The following is a 21,099-nucleotide window of genomic DNA, read 5'->3' as shown; positions in this document are numbered from 1 at the left end:
TGGTAATCCACCTCCATGAGAAGCATAGAGCTTGCTTCGCCCTGGCTGAAATGCCGAGCTGTCAGTGTGGATGACATATTGCATTACTGCACTGTGATTGGCCTCCAGAAATGTTCCATAATCCCTTGAAGTCAAGTGGCCACTCTGGTCATTGTTTTCAACTCGGCTGCAGGCATGCGGATATGCCCTTTCAAAGCTGTGTTTCTGACAACCGGCATGCTTTTCTGCTCAGGGACACAAAGCAAACCATCACTGTGGAATGCTCCTGCTGCAGAGGCAGGCATTTGTGCATGTGTGAGAGAGAGAGAGGCGGGACGTGGGGGCTGGTGTCAGGGTTTCCCCTGCCACTGTCTGAACGTACAAGATAGCATGTTGACACACTCTCTGCCCGCCAAAGCACACTGTCTCTCCCCCCACATACAACACACTCCCTGTCACACTCCACCCCGCCATTTGAAAAGCATGCTGCAGCTACTTGCACACTGGGATAGCTACCACAATGCATTGCTCTCTGTAGCGTTGCAAGAGCTGCCAGTGTGGACACACTACTGCGCTTGCAGCCGATAGTGTGAACACGCAGCAGCGCTTTCCCTGTTGCTGTCTCTGAGGGCTGGTTTAACTCCTGGCACTCCACATCTTAAAATAACATAAGTTGGTCAGGGGATAACTCAGGAGAAGGGACAGCTGGTGGTGGGGCCCAACAGCCACTCATGCCAACACCACTGACCGTGCCATATTTCTTTGGAGCGCCTTGGTTATCTAAATTTTCTAGATACGGTTATGGAAGTAATGTTTCATTTGGAGAATTTAAAACAATGCTACAGTAATGTTTTGACTGCATGGAGAAAACAGAGATTCTGACTGGGCAATTAGTGGATACAGCTAAAAAAGAAGTGAGTACATGGCTGAAAAATGAAAAAGTGACTACAGAACAAATAGTCAGAAGATTAGGCTGTATGTTTGACACTCGTACCTTGTCAGAAGTGAAATAGAGTTTCTTCCCCAGGGTACAAACTCCAACAGAAAGTCCAAGGGTATGTCTTCACTACCAGCTTCATCGGCAGGCAGCGATTGATCCAACAGGGATCAATTTATCGCATCTAGACACAATAAATCGATCCCCGAGCGCTCTCCTGTCGACTTCTGTACTCCAGCTCGGCGAGAGGCACAAGCAGAGTCAACGGGGGAGCGGCTGCTGTCAACTCACTGCGGTGAAAACACCACGGTAAGTCGATCTAAGTTCGTCAACTTCAGCTACATAATTCACGTAGCTGAAATTGCGTACCATAGATTTCCCTCCCCTCCCTATCCCCACCTCCCGTGTAGACCAGGCCTAGGGTAGTACACATTAGGATTACAGGAGGTTTTACAAGCAGTAGAAAATGGAAAAAGTGCCTTTGTGACACTCTTTGAGGATGTATTAGGGGAGACTTAGGACTGGAAGGGCTATCCGTGTCAACCTGCAAAGGTGAGAGCCATGGTGAGACCTTATATTTGTGGGCTAGCTACTCGTGTCAGGGATCTGAACCACAGCTGCAGGGCACAAAGGCCTCCAAGATTACAGGGGAGGCGGGGACAGGACCCCTTATTGGGCCCCAGACACTCTCTCCCCAAATGTTCCCCTGCATCCCCCAAGGGGAGGAGGCGCATCCCGCAGTTTTACCTCTGCTTTAAAAAGACATCTACCAGTGATACAAACGGTAACTTAGATTTTGAAAACTGTAAGAATTTTCAAAAGTACAATTTGTCACTATGCTCTTCTTTTACTCTTTTCATTACTCTCATCATGGACAATGAAAATCAGTAGTCAGTTTCATTTTTGTATACAGATGTTTCACTGAGGTTCATTGTGCTACAATGTTTGCATTTCTTGTTTCACTTGATGTTTTAAAAAAACCATAAACACATTTCCATAGGAATTGGGTTTTATAAAAGTTTGTTTTTATAAAATTAAAATTTTGAGCCAGCCTAGCAAGAGCCCTAGGTCTTTATATCAGTGAGCGCCCAGAAATAACTTTGCCAGTAAATTTCTGACTACTGGAAATATTTAGTCACACTATTTCAAAATAATAATAATATGTTGCTCTCAAATCACCTATCTGAGGATCTCAAAATTCATTACAACCTTAATTTAGCTACACAATAAGACCATGAGATAAGGTCACAGGGTGTCCAAGGTCAAAAAGCGAGTCAGATTCCTATGCTAACCACTAGACACATTTTCTCTCTAATACGGACATTCCGTTTTAATATTCAATATGGTAAGTGTATGTTTATTCAAAGAAATCACCCATATTGTTGCCTCAAGAAAGCTACCTGTCTTTAAAATCTTCAGCACAGGCTTGAATATTCTCCATCTGTAACATAAGACGTGCATTTTCAAGGACTGCATCACCCACCTAGAATAATGACACAACAGAGTTAGAGCAATTAACTATATTAAATATGTGTGTATTGCAAGCATATGCATAATTTTAGATTCTGAAAGTAATTTAACCTTTGGCCTAGAGCTACTAAAATTATTCCATGAACGTGACACCTATTTGTTCACAAATTATCCACAAACAGGGTAAAATTTTTCTTAATTTCTTCATTGTTCACAATTGTTCAACAACTAGTTGTATAAACAAATTGTAGCTTCTTGTATGCAAACTGATCGCTGCTGTGCAGAGGACCTAGCACAAGGCCTATGCATAACTTAAGTCCTACTTAAATCCAGTGCAGAAAATTTTAAGTAGGACATAAGTGGTATGTGGACCTTGTGCTGGACCCTCGACACAGTAGTGAATTTCACCCAGTGAATATTTGCTATTTTGCCTAAATCCTATCATGTTTCAGTTCCCTAATTGTGTAGCATGGCTTCATAAACAGGAGTCTTTTTTTCTCTTTTCACACAATCTATTCATGAACACCTGTGACTATTAGACAAAACTACTTGGTGACTGGAAAGAGCTTTTCAAACTGGCCAAGAGAGTACAAATCCTTCCTTTGGCTATTAATCATAATGTTTTGCTTTCCTCATGTTCTTGGTGAATAAAAACACCCAAATGTTTGCAAATAAAAGGGGTTGTGAATTCCAGGAAAGAGCTCAGTTCTGCGACGCTGACTCACATAGAGTAGTACCTTACTCTCAAAATACTTTCGATATATGGCAAGAAACTACTCAACATGAGCAAGAGAGGCACAAATAGCCCTAAGTGAACAGGCAGGTGTAATTCTCAAGAATGTTCAAAAATATTTTGTTGTTCTGCTCACCCAGTGCTACCTATGGAACACAGAATTAAAAATAAATCCAGAATGAGTCTTTTTAGTTTTGCTTTTAATGAAAAATGAGTATGCCCGCAAACAAATGACTCTAATAACTCTCTAACTTTTGCATAATATTTAGAGTATGGTACATAAAACTTTGAGCTGAATTAAAACACTCTAAATTCTGGATATTTTTGTTACCATAGGGTTGAGTGTTACAAATGTTGTGGCTTTCTGTATAGCATCCAACTAAATGCAATGAATGTGGGTGGGATTCGATAGACAATTAAACCAGATGTTAATGCTCAGGAGTTCTTACACACCAGCTAACACATATCCTCTGGGTAGGTGTTTTATTACCCATATCCTAAGACGTTTTAGAAACTCATAACCTTTGAGTTAATGACAAACAAACCTTAGGCATGACTAAAAGGTGTTGGGCAGAAGCTAGATAAATAAGCAGCTGGAGAGCAAACTATCCTGCACTGTCCCCTGGGCTAACACATTCAAACCTTGAAAAATCCACAATATAATGTTAATTTCATCAAAATGCAAAACATTTTTAGATTACAAAATTAGAGTTACTGGAGACTAAAGTTGATCTACTTACTTACCCATTTTTCTGGCCAGAGGATTTAGGTGGGATCTGTGGGAAAGTGGCTGAAGCATGTGGGTAGGGGCTGCTCCTGACCACTGTAAAGTTAAGCATATTAAAAACCCATTCACATCCTCCATCACCACTTGACCTCTTGTCTTCCCTTCCCTACTGTTCAGCAATCTAGCCTCACTTCCACAGGCCTTACACCCTTCCCTCTAAACAGTCAGTCCATCTACATGAATGAGCAGTTCACTGAAGACGTGGCAGAGTGGCGAAAGAATCTCAGGGGTTGGGTAACATGTTTTTGCACCTCTGGCAGCAGCTGGAGCCTTTGTCTCCCATTCCAGAACTCAGGCTCCACTTCTGAAAGGGGAGGGGGGAGATGGAGGGACACGTGGCAGCAGTGTGGAGGAAAGCTCTGACACACACAGACAGATGCCCTAGGGAGTCCTATTACGTTACCCATGATCCAGGGGGTGAGTAAGGAGCAGAGCTCAGCCTAGCCTGTTTCTCACCACTAGTGCTGCATCTTTGGCAATAGCTAGAATTTCTCCTCATCTGGGACACCTACTCTGTCATATACCATCATGCTTTGGGGGGGTTGTTTTTCATTTTAAGAATTTTGGGCTACATTTAATTACATTTGAATTTTGATTGTAGCAATAAAACAGATAAATACTGCAAAACATTTTTTCTTGAATTTTTAATGAATTAATGTTTGCCATAGGGGAGTCCTTTAATGTTCTGCAGAAGGCCCTGCAATCAATTTTTCATTCCAACGTGGCATGCACAAATTTGTGCAGAAACTAGTTTTTTTTTCTTACTCATCCAGTGTACATGGTTAAAATAATTTGTCAAGTATTTTAGAGAAAAAAAATAAATTGAGGAAATTGTGCTCATTGTACAGCCAAAACAAGACTGCATTAATCAAACTATGCATTGCAAGTTATTTACTATGCTCTATTAATCACCAAAACATAAAGAGCCAAATTGAAACCTAGTGTAAGAGGGTGAAAATCCTTTGACTCCAGGGAAATTGCACCTGTTTATGTCATGTGTGAACGTGGCCCAGAAAATGCAAAATTAAGGATCTCACCCTATTCATAACTTTCAGCGTTCTGCCTTGCCACCCTGAAGAGCATAAACCAAGAAGTGTCAACTTTTGTTTAGAAGCACTGGCTAAATTCAATAGATCAAATTCTGGTCACAGTTAAGTCCATGCAATCCATTGATTTCAATGGGAGTGAGGCAAAGCTTCAGTGGAGTTGCAAATGAAAGCAAAATTTGACCTGAAATATCTAGTCATTTTGCTTTAATTATTCACCTCAACATGGGTTCAAACTCTGCAGAGTCCACAAATGAAATATGCTTGATGGTCTTATCCAAGGCCCTGATCCTCAAAGATATGTAGGCATCAAACTCCCATTGATTTCAATGGAAGTCAGGAGCTTAAAAAACTTTGACCATCTGGGCCCAAGTCCCTAAAGAAAGTCTGAGCACACTTCTCTGTGTGGCATGGATATCAGTTTGCTCTTAGGAAGAGGCTGATCCAAGTCTTTCCATTGACTTCAGTCAAATTGGATCAGGCACTAAAACAGCAATGGTGTTGCAGGTCAGGAGTGAGGAGCAGGTGCACATCTGTGTGGGGAACCTCGCACAATTATGATTTTAAGCTTCTTACTCTTTTATATGTATCAAATTCATCCAAAAGTAATAATACAAAAATCACTGGTATTTTACCAGAAATGCAGTTCTGAATCTGTTATCGTGTCAGACCTCTTCCCACTAGCAACAGCAGTGAAAGTGAAACATCGCTGCTTTTTTCTTTTTGAAAGAGTTCTTCTTAAATGGCCTGATCCAAAATGGATTGTAGTCAATGGAAAGACTCCCATTGTCCTCAGTGGGCTTTGGATAAGGGCCATAACGGATACTGACTTAGTGTATGTTCCTGCTCCATATTGCTCTGAGCATTGCCATTTACTTCAGAAGAAATGGGATTGGGGCCATAGCAATAGCTGGGCCAATTAGCCTCCTGTGCTAGAAAAAGGATTGTCCAGTGCTTTTGTATTTGGTTAGAGTGGAATCTTTATTGGCTCTCATGGATGTAGTACAACAGAGAGCTTCAGCTTTGTATATGTTGTAAAATGTCAATGGATTACTGCCTATCCACCCTCTCAGAAAGTCAGTCTATCTAAAAATGAATAAATAAAAATATATGTATTTACACTAACCATGTACCCTGAGTAATGGAAACAAACCTGAATAATGATGTTTTTATTATTCACATCAAATACTATTACATTTTTGTACTTTAATCAGTTCAGTTCAAAATGAAACTGGGCCTCCTGATGTGTGGGTAAAATGGTATAACTTACAATGGATGCCACAGAGGGGAGTAGTTGGTGATTTTTCAGCTGGCTGGCTTTATATGTCTTCACTGGGACAAATTGATCCCCGGTATAGCCCACTGGTTTCAATTAAGTTATGTATGGCACATTATCTGTTCTAATTATTTTAAGAATGACAACACACATTAGCAGTAGTACTATCTCAGTTTTACTGAGACACTTAGGATATGTCTGTTCTACCCACCGGATTGGCGTGCAGCAATCCATCGAGTGGGGGTCAATTTATTGCATCTAGTCCAGACGCAATAAAATGACCCCCGAGCACTCTTCTGTCGACTTCTGTACTCCACCAGGCCAAGAGGCATAGGCAGAGTCGACAGGGGAGCATCAGCAGTTGACTCACCACAGTGAAGACACCGCGGTGAGTAGATCTAAGTATTTTGATTTCAGCTACATTATTCACATAGCTGAAGCTGCGTAACTTAGATCGATCCTCCCCCCACTCAGTGTAGACCAGGGCTTAAGCTAACTTTGTTACATGGCCTACAGATGGGAACTGGAGATGCCCTTCCATAGGTGGCGAGTTCCATACCCACGTGGTGCTCGGGCACCAGCAATATTCAGAGCCAGGGGCTCAGCTCCACCAATATTTAGGGCCCTAGCCCCACCTGCTGCCCCCCCAAGTGCCCCGTGGCCCTGACTTGCTGCCCCCTCCCCCTGCTTGCCTTTCCCGGACCCGGTGCAACGTGTCTCTGTCTTTGGGCTGGTCCACACTATGGGGGGGAAATCGATCTTACATACGCAACTTCAGCTACATGAATAACGTAGCTGAAGTCGAATATCTAAGATCGGATTACTCACCTGTCCACACCGCGCGGGATCGATGTTCGTGGCTCTCCCTGTCGATTCCGGAACTCCGTTGGGGTTGATGGAGTTCCGGAATCGATATAAGCGCGCTCGGGGATCGATATATCGCGTCTAGATTAGACGCGATATATCGATCCCCGAGCAATCGATTTTAACCCACCGATACGGCGGGTAGTCTGGACGTGGCCTTTGTGTCTTCCATGCTGCTTCCCTGCAGCAACTGCTGCCGCAGGGTCCTAGTTCTCCCCTTTTCTACTGCTAGGGCAGATTGACTCTGAGCCTGCCCTTCCCCCTCAAACCCTTCCCTTTTCCGGCAGGACCCTCCAGCAGCACAGGCCCCACCACCCACAGTCACCGCTCCAGCCCCTTCCCTCACCCCCAGTGAGGCTACAGTCAGGGGCAACAGCAGGGGAGGAGGCGCACACAGCACCCCATGGCACCCACCACGGGGGAGGCGAGGGAAGATTCCTGGACCTGAGAGGGGCCCTAGGAGCACATGTAGTGACAGTGGTGGGGGTGAGTTTGCTGCTGGGGGGGGGGCAGGAAAGGCGAGCTCCTCCCCCAGAGCTTGCTGCTGCCGGCAGGGAAAGGGCTGGGGCGAGTCCTCCTCTCTGTCCTCTGTCCCGGAGCAGCCTGCCTGCACCCCAAACTCATCCTCATCCCTGCTCCACCCCAGAGCCCTCACCCCCAGTCAGAGCTTTCACCTCCCCACCACACCCTCTACCCTAGCCCTGAGCCCCTCCAACACCCCAAACACCTTATTCCCAGTCCCAGCTAGAGCCCTCATCCCCCCATAGCCTGACCCTCTGCCTGAGCTCCGAGCCCCTCCAGCACCTCAAACACCTTATCCCCAGTCCCAGCCAGAGCCCTCATCCCCCTACATTCCTACTCTCTCCCTGAGCCCCGAGCCCCTCCAGCACCTCAAACACCTTATCCCCAGTCCCAGCCAGAGCCCTCATCCCCCTACACTCCTCCTCTCACCCTGAGCCCCTCCCACACTCCAAACCCCTCATCTGCAGCCACACCTCACAGCCCTCACCCCTGCATCTCATCCTCTGCACCCCTCCCATCCCCAAACTCCCTCCCAGAGCCTGCACCCCAATCCCCTGCCCCAGCCTAGGGCCTGCACCCCAGACCTCCTCCCTCACCCAAACTCCCTCCCAGAGCCTTGGACAGATGTAGGGGCAGAGTTTGTGGGGCTGGAGTTTGGGCAGGGGCGGGTTCTGGGCACCACCAAAATTTCTACAAACATGCCACCCCTGCCTTTAACCTCTGGATTCAGGCTGTCTTAAATTTTGATAGTGTACAAACTTTGAATCCAAAATGCTTCAAATTCTGGATTCAGACCTGAATTTTGTGGTTTGAGTCCATCGCTAATGGGAACATCTATAGCAGGCCTGCACAACTTGTAAAGCGGCGAGGGCCACATTACTCTAAAGAAAATAGCTGAGGGCTGAAACCCCCCCGGCCCCACAGAAACACTCCCACCTCCGGGACCTCCCGGCCTGGCGGAAACACTGCTCCCCAGCACCGCCCAGCCCTGCATAAACAAACCCTCCTTCCCCAGCGCTGCCCCACCAAAACAGCTGTGGGCCAAAAAGGAGGGTTGGGGTGGGGAGGTGATACTTGATTTTAGATCAGCCAGGGGCTCCCAGCTGAAGAGGTGGCTGGGAGCCCTCAGGGTCAAATTAAAGGGCCCGGGGCTCCAGCGGCTGGGGGAACTCGGAGCTTTGCAGGGCTGGGGCAGGGATTTAAAGGGCCCAGAGCTCCTGCTGCTGAGGGGAGCCCGAGCCCTTTAAATCCCAGCCCCAGCCCATCCGCGGGGAGCCCTGAGTCCTTTACATCTCAGCCACCGCCGGGATTCAAAGGGCTCTGGGCTGCCCGTGGCGGCGGGGAGCCTTGAGCTCTTTAAATCTCAGCTGCGGCCAGGAATCTCTGCGGGCAGCTCAGAGTCCTTTGAATCCCGGCCATGGCTGGGATTAAAAGGGCTGTGGGCTCCCCGCCGCTGCAGGCAGCCCAGAGCCCTTTGATTCCTGGTCGTTGCTGAGATTTAAAGGGCTCTGGGCTCTCCATGGCTTTGAATCCCGTCTGTGGCTGGCAGGGCCGGCTTTAGGAAGTGCAGGGCCCAATTCGAACATTTTCGGCGGGGCCTCGGCAGCGATGACTGAAAAAAAAATGTAAAAAAAACCCCTTTCATTTCTTAGCAACCAGTTCTCTATAAAAAGTTCTGCCACAGTATGTATTTTTTGTACCAATAGGGTTACCATACGTCCGTATTTTCCTCCCGGATGGCGATTTAAGAACCAGAAAGCCTGACATGTCCGGGAAAATACAGATGTATGTCAACCCTACCTAAAGTTCTTTTTTAAAAAGATGGATCTGAACTAGAAATGAGCTCCACCACTCCCTGAGGGTGTGCTAGGGTGCACATGTGTGGGTCCTAGCTGCTCCCTGCCCACCTCATTGAAGCAGGTGTGCAGGTGTCATAACCTTAGTCCCAGATTTGGACCTTAGCGTCCAAAATATGGGAGTTAGCATGAAAACCTCCAAGCTTAGCTACCAGCTTGGACCTGGTACTTGCTGCCACCACCCAAAAAATTAGAGTGTTTTGGGGCACTCTGGTCCCCCTGAAAAAACCTTCCCTGGGGACCCCAAGACCCAAATCCCTTGAGTCTCACAACAAAGGGAAATAATCCTTTTTCCCTTCCCCGCTCCAGGTGCTCCTGGAGAGATACACAGACACAAGCTCTGTGAATCCAAACAGAGTGACTCCCCCTCTCCGTTCCCAGTCCTGGAAACAAAAAGCACTTTCCTATTCCCCCAGAGGGAATGCAAAATCAGGCTAGCAAATCCAACACACACAGATCTCCCCCCTGATTTCTTCCTCCCACCAATTCCCTGGTGAGTACAGACTCAATTTCCCTGAAGTAAAGAAAAACTCCAACAGGTCTTAAAAGAAAGCTTTATAAAAAAAGAAAGGAAAAATACATACCAATGGTCTCTCTGTATTAAGGTGATAAAATACAGGGTCGATTGCTTAAAAGAATATTGAATAAACAGCCTTATTCAAAAAGAATACAAATCAAAGCACTCCAGCACTTATATTCATGCAAATACCAAAGAAAAGAAACCATATAACTTACTATCTGATCTCTTTGTCCATACACTTAGAAACAGAAGACTAGAAAACAGAACTACTTCTCCAAAGCTCAGAGAAAGCAGGCAGACAGACAAAAGACTTAGACACAAACTTCCCTCCACCCAGAGTTGAAAAAAATCCGGTTTTCTGATTGGTCCTCTGGTCAGGTGCTTCAGGTGAAAGAGACATTAACCCTTAGCTATCTGTTTATGACAGCAGGGTTACTTCCCTGGGAACTGCAGGGCACCAGTGGACATTAGGCTGGCTGGAGGTGGCGGGGGAGGGGGCTGGAGGTAGGGGCTGGCGGCAGGCTGGAGACAGAGGGTGTGGGGTGCGCTGGCTGGCTTCAGGCAGGGCCACAGGAGGGGTGCGGCATAGGTTGGCAGGGCTGGAGACAAAGGAGTCCGGGACTGGCTGGCTTCAGGCAGAGGGGTGCGGCAGGGGTTGGCTGGAGACAGGGTAGGGGGTGCAGGGCTGGTGTGGGCAGGGCAGGTGGTGCGGCAGGGACTGGCTGGAGACAGGCAAGGGATGCAGGGCTGGCTGGAGATGGGCTGGTGCAGGGCTGGAGGAAAGGCAGGGGGTGCGGGACTGGCTGGAGACAGGAACTGGTGCAGGCAGGGCAGGAGGTGCAGGGCTGGTGCGGGCAAGGGGCGCACCAGGGGTTGGCTGCGGGCAGCTGGTGCAGGTACAGGGGGTACAGCCCATTCTGTATGGTGAGTGCCCCCTCCTCCTCCCTCCCCCACCGGGGTAGTAGCAGCAGCCCAGGGCTCCCCTGCTTCCACTGCCCCAGCCCTGGGTAAGTGGCAGGGCTCCGGGGGCTATTTAAAGGACCAGGGCAGCAGAGGCAGCTAGAGCCCCCCCCCCCACTACCCCAGGGCTCGGGGGGCTATTTAAAGAGCCTGGGGCTCCCCTGCTTCTACTGTCCCAGCCCTTTAAATAGCTGAGGGAGCCCTGGGGAAGCGGTGTGGCTTTGGCGGCTATTTAAAGGACCGGGGCTGCAGAGGCAGCTGGAGCCCCGACCCTATAAATAGCCCCCGGAGCCCCCTGCTACCCTAGGGCTCTGGGGGTATTTAAAGGGCCCAGGACTCCCCTTCTTCTACCGCTCCAGCCCTTTAAATAGCCACGGGAACCCTGGGGAAGCGGTGGGGCTCCGGTGGCTATTTAAAGGGCTGGGGCAGTAGAAGCGATGGGAGCCCCAGACTTTTTAAATAGCCCCCAAAGCCCCACAGCCCTATCCCAGGGCTCCAGCAGTAGTGCTCTGGTGACAATTTAAAGGGCCTTGGGCTCCAGCCCCTGCTGGGAGCCCCAGGCCTTTTGAAGTCCCTCTTGGGGAAGCTAGGCCACCCCAGTACAGCGCACTGGCTTTTGCCGGTACACCGTACTGGGGCTTGGGCGTGGGGCTCTCTTAGGGGCGGGCCCGATTCAGGGGAATTGGTTGAAATGGCCTAAAGCCGGCCCTGGCGGCTGGGATTTAAAGGGCTCTGGGCTCCCCCTTGCTGCGGGCAGCCCAGAGCCTTTTGAATCCCAGCAGTGGCTGAGATTTAAAGGGCTCAGGGCTCCCCGCCGCTGTCAGCAGCCCAGAGCCTTTTGAATCCCGGCCGCGGCTGAGATTTAAAGGGCTCAGGGCCCCCTGCCGCTGTGGCAGCACAGAGCCTTTTTAATCCCGACCGTGGCTGAGATTTAAAGGGCTCTAGGCTCCCCGCGGCTGTGGGCAGCCCAGAGCCTTTTGAATCCCAGTTGCGGCTGGGATTTACAGGGCTCTGGGCTCCCTGTGGCTGCGGGCAACCCAGAGCCCTTTGATTCCCAGCCACGGGCCGCACAGTGAGCCTCCGTGGGCCATATGTTATGCAGGCCTGATCTGAAGGGTCTGATATTCAGAGGTATAGAACACCCGCAACTCCAACTGAAGTCAACGAGTGCTGTGTCTTTCAGACCCATACTCTTAAAAACTAGATAGTAGAACTGAGGAGAAGAAATGTGTATGGATAACTTATGGAGAAACTTGGAACCCTGGAAAATCATCTCTCTTTATCGTATTTACATTAGCTGTGAAAAGAGTATAAAAAGGTTACTCTTTTATAGACTAATAAGAAATGATGAAAGACTTCCATCTAGTGGCTTTTTTGTTTGATGTCATTCTTCTACTAGCAGCAGGAGTTGAATACAAAAATTAATATCAATGAGAAATGATAATCTTTGCAATTTGTAATCCTCGTCACTGCTACATTGATTACAATGAGTGATGCAGCAGTTTAGGAAATGTCCTTATCTATGTTCATTTAAAATGACAAGGCTCATGGGGGAGTAAGTAACATCAGTTAGATATTGCTTCCTCCGTTTGTAAAATGAGAATATTTCTCTGCCACACAGGAGTGCTGTGAACCTTAATTCTTCAATGTTTGTAGTGCATTTTAAGATCCTAAGATAGAAAGTGCTATAAAATACAAAATAGTATAATTAATAATCTTTCTGTTACAGAATATATTTCTATATTCATATTTATAATGACTTTGTAATTTACTCTTTGAACATATGCTTTTAATTCTTAGACTAATGCCAAAGTGCAATTTTTCCACTAGATTTATTGTAAATTCATAGCTGTATTACATTAAGTTTTTAATTTCTTTTCCCAATATGCATAGGAAATACGATTTGCAACAGTGGATCAAACCATTGGTCCATCTAGTATCCTGTCTCTGGTAGTGTTGATTATCTGATGCTTCAAAGAGAGGTACACCTTCCACTCCTGGTAATGCATCTTATAAATTGTACTGCACAGGTCCCTGGGGGGAAAGTTCTCTCAAGATGATTGATGATTTCCTGATTGCTAATAGTTAGAGAGATTGACTTAAACGCTAAAGCATGAGGTTTAATATATTTTCCAAAGTGTTTGCTCTCATTGATTATCACAACTTTGCATATTCTTATTATTCATAAAAATATACAATGTCTTTTTGCTAAGTTCTTAGCCTCAACGATGTCCTGTGTCAGCCTGAAGACTTTTAGCCTTTTGCAACTGCTCAGTAGCACCCTCCATGGCTCTAGCGTTGCCCCGTGTCCGGTTTTTTACTGGAACACCTAGTCAAAAAGGGACCCTGGCAGCTCTGCTCAGCACCGCTGACCAGGCCGTTAAAAGTCTAGTTGGCACGGGGCTAGCAGCATAGGCGCCAACTCCATGGGTGCTCTGAGGCTGGAGTACCCATGGGGAAAAAATTGGTGGGGACACCCACTGGCAGCTCCCTGCCCCAACTCAACTCTGCTCCACCTCCTCCCCTGAGCACACCACATCCCCGCTTCTCCCCCTAGCTCTCAGTGCTTGATGCCGCAAAACAGCTATTTTGCAGCAGCAAGCGCTGGGAGGGAGGGGAAGAGGGGGAACAGGCTGTGTTCTGGGAAGAGGCGGGGACAGGGTAGAGATTTGGAGAAGGAGTCCAATAGGGGCAGGGAGGGGGCAGAGACTTTGGGGAAGGGGTTGGAATGGGGGTGGAGCAGGGATGGGGGCACGGCCGGGGGCGAGCACCCACTAACACCAGGAAAAGTTGGTGCCTATGGCTGGCAGGCTCTCTACCTGGCTCCGTGTGACTCCCCAGAAGTGGCAACATGTCCCTTGGTTCCTAGGCGGAGGGTCAGCCAGGGAGGCTCTGCGTGCTGCCACTGCCCCGAGTTCTGGCTCCACAGCTCCTGTTGCCTGGGAACCATGGCCATTTGGGAGCAGCGTGGGTGGTGCCTGTGGATGGAGGCAGAACCACTTTGCCGCCCCTGTGCCTAGGACTGAGGGCTGTGTTGCCGCTTCCAGGAAGGCTCCCGAGGTGAGCGCTGCCAAGAGCCTGCACCACTCACCATTCCCCCCCCACACACATCCCAACCCCCTGCCCCAGCCCTAAGCCCCCTCCTGCACTCTGAACCTCTCGGTCCCACCTCCCGGATCAGACCCCTCATCCCTATCCTCACCCTAGAGCCCGCACCTTCAGCTGGACACTCATCCCCTTCCACACTGCCAACCCCCTGCACAAGCCCAGAACCCCATCTTGCACCCTAAACCCCTCATTTCCCTCCCCCCCCGAGCCCTCACCCCTTCCCGCACTCTGAACTCCTACCCCAGCCCAGTAAATATAAGTGAGTGAGGTTCAGGGAGAGCGAGCGACAGAGGGAGGGGGGGTGGGACCTTGGAGAAGGAGTGGGGCAGGTGCGGGACCAGGGTGTTTGGTTTTGTGTGATTAGAGAGTTGGCAACTCTACATGGCTCCCCTCTTAAACCAGAAAGCCAGCTCCCATTTCTGCTTCCTACTGCACAGCTCTAGAGACAGCAGCAAGGTAGGCAGAACCATGCGCAGAGTGGCTATAGCTGAAAGAGAAAGCTATTAGGAGCTAAGTAAAAGGACCACGGTGAAGCTGGAAGAGAAGCCTTTGCTACTGCAGCCTAATAAAGTAGATAGTCTCTGGGGGCAGAAGGAGATTAAATATGTCAGTAAGGGAGGAACAAAAAGAGGGCACTATAAACTGAAAGAGGGGGGCAGAAAGGGAATCTGGAAATCCAGCAGGGATCCTCTAGAACATGCATGTTAGCCACTATCAGCCAATTTTGGGCAGTCGGGATGTTTCCCTGCTTGCCTACATTCAACCAGAACCTTGCGGAGAAGGAGAGAAATAGGTTTCTCACTTCCTTGCAGCTCTTAGGGCAGCATCTGATGCTATTAGGACAAGCAACAGCAGCAGCAGCTACTGCCTGTCCTACACCCTCCTGCTGGTGCTAGTAGACTAGGTAATTCTGCTGGAAGAGGGACTTTTCTCTTGGAAAGGAGGAGGGTCCACAGGCTCAAGGGGATCTCAAAAGTGGCAAAATTTTATTCTTTTTACTAACAGACCTGAGGTTATTATAGCACTCACCACGACTTTCCCTTTTAAGGAAAGTGCAGTTGGTGGCTCTTTAAAAGCCTGAAAGGAAATTGTCCATGTACTGTGATAGTTTTACACTTTTATCTGGGTAGCACTGTACGATGTGTTCACATGACACATTGGAGGGGTTGCATTTATTAAAAGTGCTCGGTATTTTTTTTATTAGTATGTGTACCAGATGATGCAGTGGATGCCATCTTAACCCCATTTTACTAAACAACAGTATAAACAGACTTGCAAAATCTGTAGTAGCTGTTGCACTAATGTAGTGGTAATTCATGTACTGACCTTTAAAAATATTTCTTTTTATACTAATTAATATGATTTGAGGCCCAATCCTATTAGCACTCAGTATATAGAATTCCGACTGAAGTTAATGGGAGTTCTGCATGTGGAGTGCTTACAAAGATCAGACACTCTGGAACCAGTCTATCTGCCAGTGGGGATATGGGTGTTATATTGGGGTTCTAATGCTTCTTAGCTGGGGATCTTCTATTGTTCAAATTAATATCCTTTTCTGAAGTTGTGTGCCACATATGCAGAACTCAGAGGCATTCAGTGTTAAAACAGAAGGGAGTCTTGGCTTGAGGGATCTTCACAGAAGCACATTCTCTATTTTATTTATAAATGGATGAATTAGTTTTACAATTGTTCCTCTCAAGCACTTTGTGATTTTTTTCTTTTCTTATCTTCTTTTTTAAACCGAGAAGGGTAAATGGAGCTCATAATGAGATTTGACTTTAACATTGGGCACTTATGCATAGGAAATCAGAAAAATCAAGCACTAAGTTTTCCAAGTGTTAGGGAGCAACATATAAGTAAGGGTCCTAATCATACATACTCATTTAACACATTAAAGTATGTCAAACAAATGGTTCCAATTAGTTATGCAGTAGATTTCATTATTAAGTGGCCACTGGGAAAAAATGCACGTATGCTGAGTAACAAATCTGTGGCATGCTGCATTATTTAGCTTAATTGTTCCTGCACATTCTGAGGTATTATGCAAAAATCTGTCTAATATGTCATGTTCCTGTAATTTAAAGAAAAATTAAATATTAGGACAAACTTGAAAAACTAAAACTTATTCAGCCCAAAACCTATTAACCTATTAACTGTGGCACTAAGCTGCTAGAGGCCTCTACTGTTGGTACAGAAATCACAAACCTTTTTTAAATTATATAAAAATCAGTTACCATGGAAATGACTGTGATAGCAAAAGTTCACCTTTATGATTCCATTAAAAGGGCAGGTAGGAAGAGTAATTGGAAACTGTCAAAGAGAAGTAATTTAAACATAAGTGACAGATAACTATCCAGTAAAATTAAAAACATAACATTAAAAATGGGTTTGTTTTCAAAATATGTCCAAGTTTTCACTAGCATGAATACCCTTTTTGAAATATCCTGGTATGTGGGTTGCCTAAATTTGAGGCTACGTTTATATTCCTAGTCAGTGGAACATGACTGGACTAAAGAAGCTACAAGTTCTGAAACTGGGAGAAGGTCTCTCTAGCAGTTGATGAATGCTTTCATTCTGTTTATTTGAATGACAGTTTCAAGTGCTTTTAAAAGGGGGAGTCACCAGTACAATCAGCTACCTTTTTTCAAAGAATCTAGATGATGAACTGATTTTGACAAGGAAAGCAAAGAGGAAGTTTAAGAAAAGGAAAGTTTAAAAAACAAAACAGACCTATATTTTGTCAGATCAGCCCAATAAACCATTAGGTCTGGTATTGTCCCTCCATCAGCAACCTATGCCTGTTGTTTAACCAAAAGGCAGATAGATCAGAATGATTTGAAGCTACCATCCAAGTAACTGTATTAATTATCACCCTGGACAATTGCTTTTTATTGAAGCAAGTGTACGCATGCTAGTTGGGACAGATGCAAAGTGGGAGGATTTCTACAGGAACTAAGTCTATTGAGAAAATCTTGCTGAAAGGAACATGTGACAGAAATTTAAATTTACTTAATTTTGTCCTTCTCACCCTCTTCCATTCAGTTCCCTTCCCAATCTGCTTATGTAAAGTGCAAAAGATTTAAAATTATAATCAAATGTCTCTTCCCCAAAATAGAAAGTTGTTTGTAATGATAATTCCTCCCCACAAAAAAATACAAGCACCTGAGAAAAGATATTGCTTTAAATAATCTTATTAAGTTTATAGGGGATGAGAGGTTAGTTAAATCTCCATGAGTATTCAGTTGGGGGTGTGTGAATGAAAAAGGGGCAGGGGGAACTTATTTTGGCAAATAGTACAGTTCAAATCTTAGAAGTACAGAATAACAGAAATGGTAAAAAATGTGGCAGGCCAGTTTCATCACTGTTGTGATTTCAATGGAGATTGTGGTTCTGAGATTTTGGAAGATCACTGGAGTTTTCCTTATGCAGCCCTTCATTTGCAATCAATCTCAGTACAGTGGGAGTCAGCTATTGTCCACATCCATTCAAATGGGAGTATTAAGTTTGAAAGAAATAAAGGACTGATCCTTTAATTAATTGCAGCATTTAGAATTACATTCAGTCGTTATTTTCTAGGGGGGTAAGGCCAAGGAATCTCTCTCTTCTAAACTCTACTCTAGTGCTAAATATTTAATAATCACTCAAACAAGGAAGGTACGTTTTCCTCCTCCTTTACATATCAGGAAGCAGTGACTCTGAAAAAGATGTATAGTTGTGGTAGATAATCAGCTGAACATGAACTTCCAGTGTGATGCTGTGGTCAAAAAAACTAATACAATCCCGGGATACATAGGGGAATCTCAAGGAGGAGTGTAAAAACTGGAACTGGTATGACTATTGCTGAAATACTGTGTCCAGTTCTGGTGCCCACAAATCAAGAAAGATGTCGATAAATTGGAGAAGGTTCAGAGAAGAGCCACAAAGAATGGCTGGGATAAAAAACATGCCTTTTAGTGATAGACTTAAAGAGCGCAATCTATTTAGCTTCACAAAGAGAAGGTTAAGGGGTGACTTGATTACAGTCTATAAGTATCTACATGAGGAACAAATATTTAACAACAGACTCTTCAATCTAGCAGGGAAAGTGTAATCATCACTTATCCCTGCCATTTGAGCTAAAGAAGTAACTCTATTAGTCATCAGTCAGTAGCAACTACTAGAGGGAGACATGGTCACACTCATTAAGCCAGTGTATTACACATGCACCTCCAAATCAGGTACAGTATTTGTATATGCAGTTATCTAATTTGTGCGTTCAAATGTGGGGGTTCTTTGTACAACATGGGGGCCTGTGCATGCACCCATACACTGTTGGCAGCTAAAAGCCAGATGCTTTCAAAAGTTGGCCCACAAAGACCTTTTAGGAACTTACAGACAGTAATTTTTCATGTCCACTTCTGTACAATGCTAAAGGGGAAAAATGACTCCTCAGACGTTTATCCTTCCAGGCTGTTACATTAGGGAAGAGTTAGTTTACCCTATTTATTGGGATCTGGTACTCACTGTCAGAGAAAACTGATACTTTCCTACACTCTTCCCATTCATTCTCTGAATCTGAATATAATATTAACACTCATAGTTTATCATATATAGATCTCAAAGTTTTTACAAAAGCAGAAAGCATAATTACCACTTGATGGGGAAACTGAGGGACAGAGACTTAGTGATTTGACAAAGGGTATATAAGTGATGAATGATAGAGCTCAAGATTGATCCCAGGTCTCCTGGCTCCCAGTTGGGCACCATATCCACTGGACCACAATGAAACAGTGTCTTTCCCTCTCCCACCTTGTTTTGCTATATTCTGATGAAGGGACCGATTCTCCAATGGGAGAAAGTACTGTCTGATGGCTAGAATGGGTCTAGGACTCAGAACATTTGGTTTCTGTTTTTGGCTCTGCCACTGATCCATTGTCTACCCTGAAGGCAAGTTACTTCACCTATGTGTGCCTCACTTTGCCCAGTTAGAAACCACCCTACCTCAAACATGTTGTGTGATTTAGCCCATAAATGTTTTTAAAGTATTTTGAGATCCTCAAATGAAAGAGTATGCCTTGTGCACACTGCGCAAGTGAAACATTAAGATTCAAATACTTGCTGTTTTTTACTTTGACCTTTCATTAGCCCTATAAAAAGTATCACTAGCAAGTTTGTGTTGGTTTTCCAGGTTTTTTTTGTTTTTTGTCCACTAGACAAACATGGTCACCATTTTACAGTCAGGTGCTAAATATTTTTCTTTACAAACATTGTCTGGAATGTGCTGCCTAACTTGTGTATAAAACACTGAGTATGTGGAGAACAGGGAACGGCGAGGGGACGGTGGGAGTGTCCAGGCGGGAGCCACCCAGTCATGACCATGTAATAATTTCTTTTAACTAAATAAGAGTTTTTGAAAATGTGGTCAAATAAATGAGAGAATAAAACTGAAATCTGAATTGCTAATTAAAAACAAGATTGTGATGATATCAAGTTGGTAGATAAAGTCATTCAATCTTAGTAGTTTTCTTTTAATAATTCTGCTCCTCATTGTAATAACCACAACTAAGAGAAAATAACTGATTTTAATCAGGCCAGACTATAACACCAGGGGGTGCGTTTCAATCCCCCCAACTCCCGTGTACATAATGCTTGGGGCTGCTCTCCTGTTTAATAAGCATTTTCCACAATACATTGTGAAAGATAATGCTAATTATGATGAAGATAGAATTGAAATCCTTCATCTAGGGCACTGTGCATTGGAATCAGGCGGCATTTATCAGCATCAAAACCCTCTGCTGGGGTTTGCTAATGACTCATTAATCTTTTTCATTGTTAAAGGTCTTGTACTCACTTGGTGATAGATAGTCTCCCAGTTCTCTCTCAGTGACTCCCAGCTGTTGACACTGGATGACTTCTTTTCCAGGTAGACTCTGATGTGCTCTTCCAGCTCTTGGTTGACCTGTTCGAGAGCTCTCACTTTCTCTATGTACTCCACCAGGCACCCATTCAGGCTCTCATAGGATAGGCCCCTTCCCTTTTCCAGCCCCGGGGCTAATGGCACAGTTGAACAGGAGCTGCGCAGGCCTTGTAAGAAGACACTGCTGATGCCTAGGGCTCTACGGGACACACGGGTCCCTAGGCTGCTCACACCTCCAGTGGGGACAATACCCACATAGACACCTCGGGGTCTAGGTAGGCTGCCACTACCCCCAATGCTTAACCTTTGGCTGGTAGCCCCAGTGCTTTCAGTTGTGGAGGAAGAGGGCTGTTGCCCTAAGAATGAAGATCTACGTCTTGGCATGGGCATGTTGCAGCTAGAGTCTATCGCACTAAACAAGTTGACTCTGCCTCAAAGCCTCTGTGCGGTACCCACACTGGTAGGATTTGCAGAAGCAAGCAGATTTTTGGTTTTGTGTTGTTTTTGCTTTGTCCCAAGTCCTTCTGGAACATCAGCATTGTTTCACTGATCATCACAGGCATGTTTGTCACATTGGGGCTTTTCACTGAGTCAGCAAATCCATTTAAAAAGAAATCTCTCTGCTGCTACTGCTGCAAGTATAGCATATGAAAAGGATAAAGCTGTTTACAGTGACCGCAGAACAATAATTCCTTATAGTATAGATGTTAAAATAATACTGGTGTTTTCTAGGCTGCAAGCCAGACAGATTCTTAGCATTTTATATTTACATATATATATAGGGCTGACGAGGGTGGGGGGTGGGGGGAGCCGATTACACACACACAGCTAGATTCTGACACCTTTACTCATGTTGAGCAGTACTATACTTCATGAGTAGTCCTATTTATGGAAGTGTAGGACTGGAAGGGACCTTGAGAGGTCATCTAGTCCAGTCCCTGTACTCAAAGCATAATAATCAGATCATTCCTGACACAGGTGTTTGTCTAACTTATTTTTAAAAGCCATCAATGATGGAGATTCCGCTGTCTCCCTAGGCAATTTGTTCCAGTTCTTAACTACCCTAATAGGAAGCTTTTTCTAATGTCCAGCCTAAACCTCCCTTGGTGCAATTTAAGCCCATTGCTTCTTGTCCAATTCTGAGA

At 45.6% G+C, this 21,099-nt stretch overlaps 1 protein-coding gene across 1 annotated transcript in view; it reads right to left on the bottom strand.

Annotated features, from left to right (window-relative positions):
• Positions 1 to 20,350, bottom strand: part of BFSP2 (beaded filament structural protein 2) — a 36,116-nt gene extending 15,766 nt beyond the window's left edge. The window contains exons 1-2 of the mRNA XM_050939716.1: positions 19,889 to 20,350; positions 2,317 to 2,399 (exon numbers count right to left, since the gene is read on the bottom strand). Of these exons, the coding sequence (XP_050795673.1) occupies positions 2,317 to 2,399; positions 19,889 to 20,344 (539 nt within the window). The 5' untranslated portion in view covers positions 20,345 to 20,350. The remainder of the gene's footprint in view (positions 1 to 2,316; positions 2,400 to 19,888) is intronic.
• Between the last annotated feature and the right edge of the window lie 749 nt (positions 20,351 to 21,099).

Source organism: Gopherus flavomarginatus, chromosome 2 (assembly GCF_025201925.1).
Source record: "Gopherus flavomarginatus isolate rGopFla2 chromosome 2, rGopFla2.mat.asm, whole genome shotgun sequence".
NCBI classification, from domain to species: Eukaryota; Metazoa; Chordata; order Testudines; family Testudinidae; genus Gopherus; species Gopherus flavomarginatus.
The sequence above is the reverse complement of the archived record's forward strand: the minus strand, read 5'-3'. Positions and strand labels throughout refer to the sequence as shown.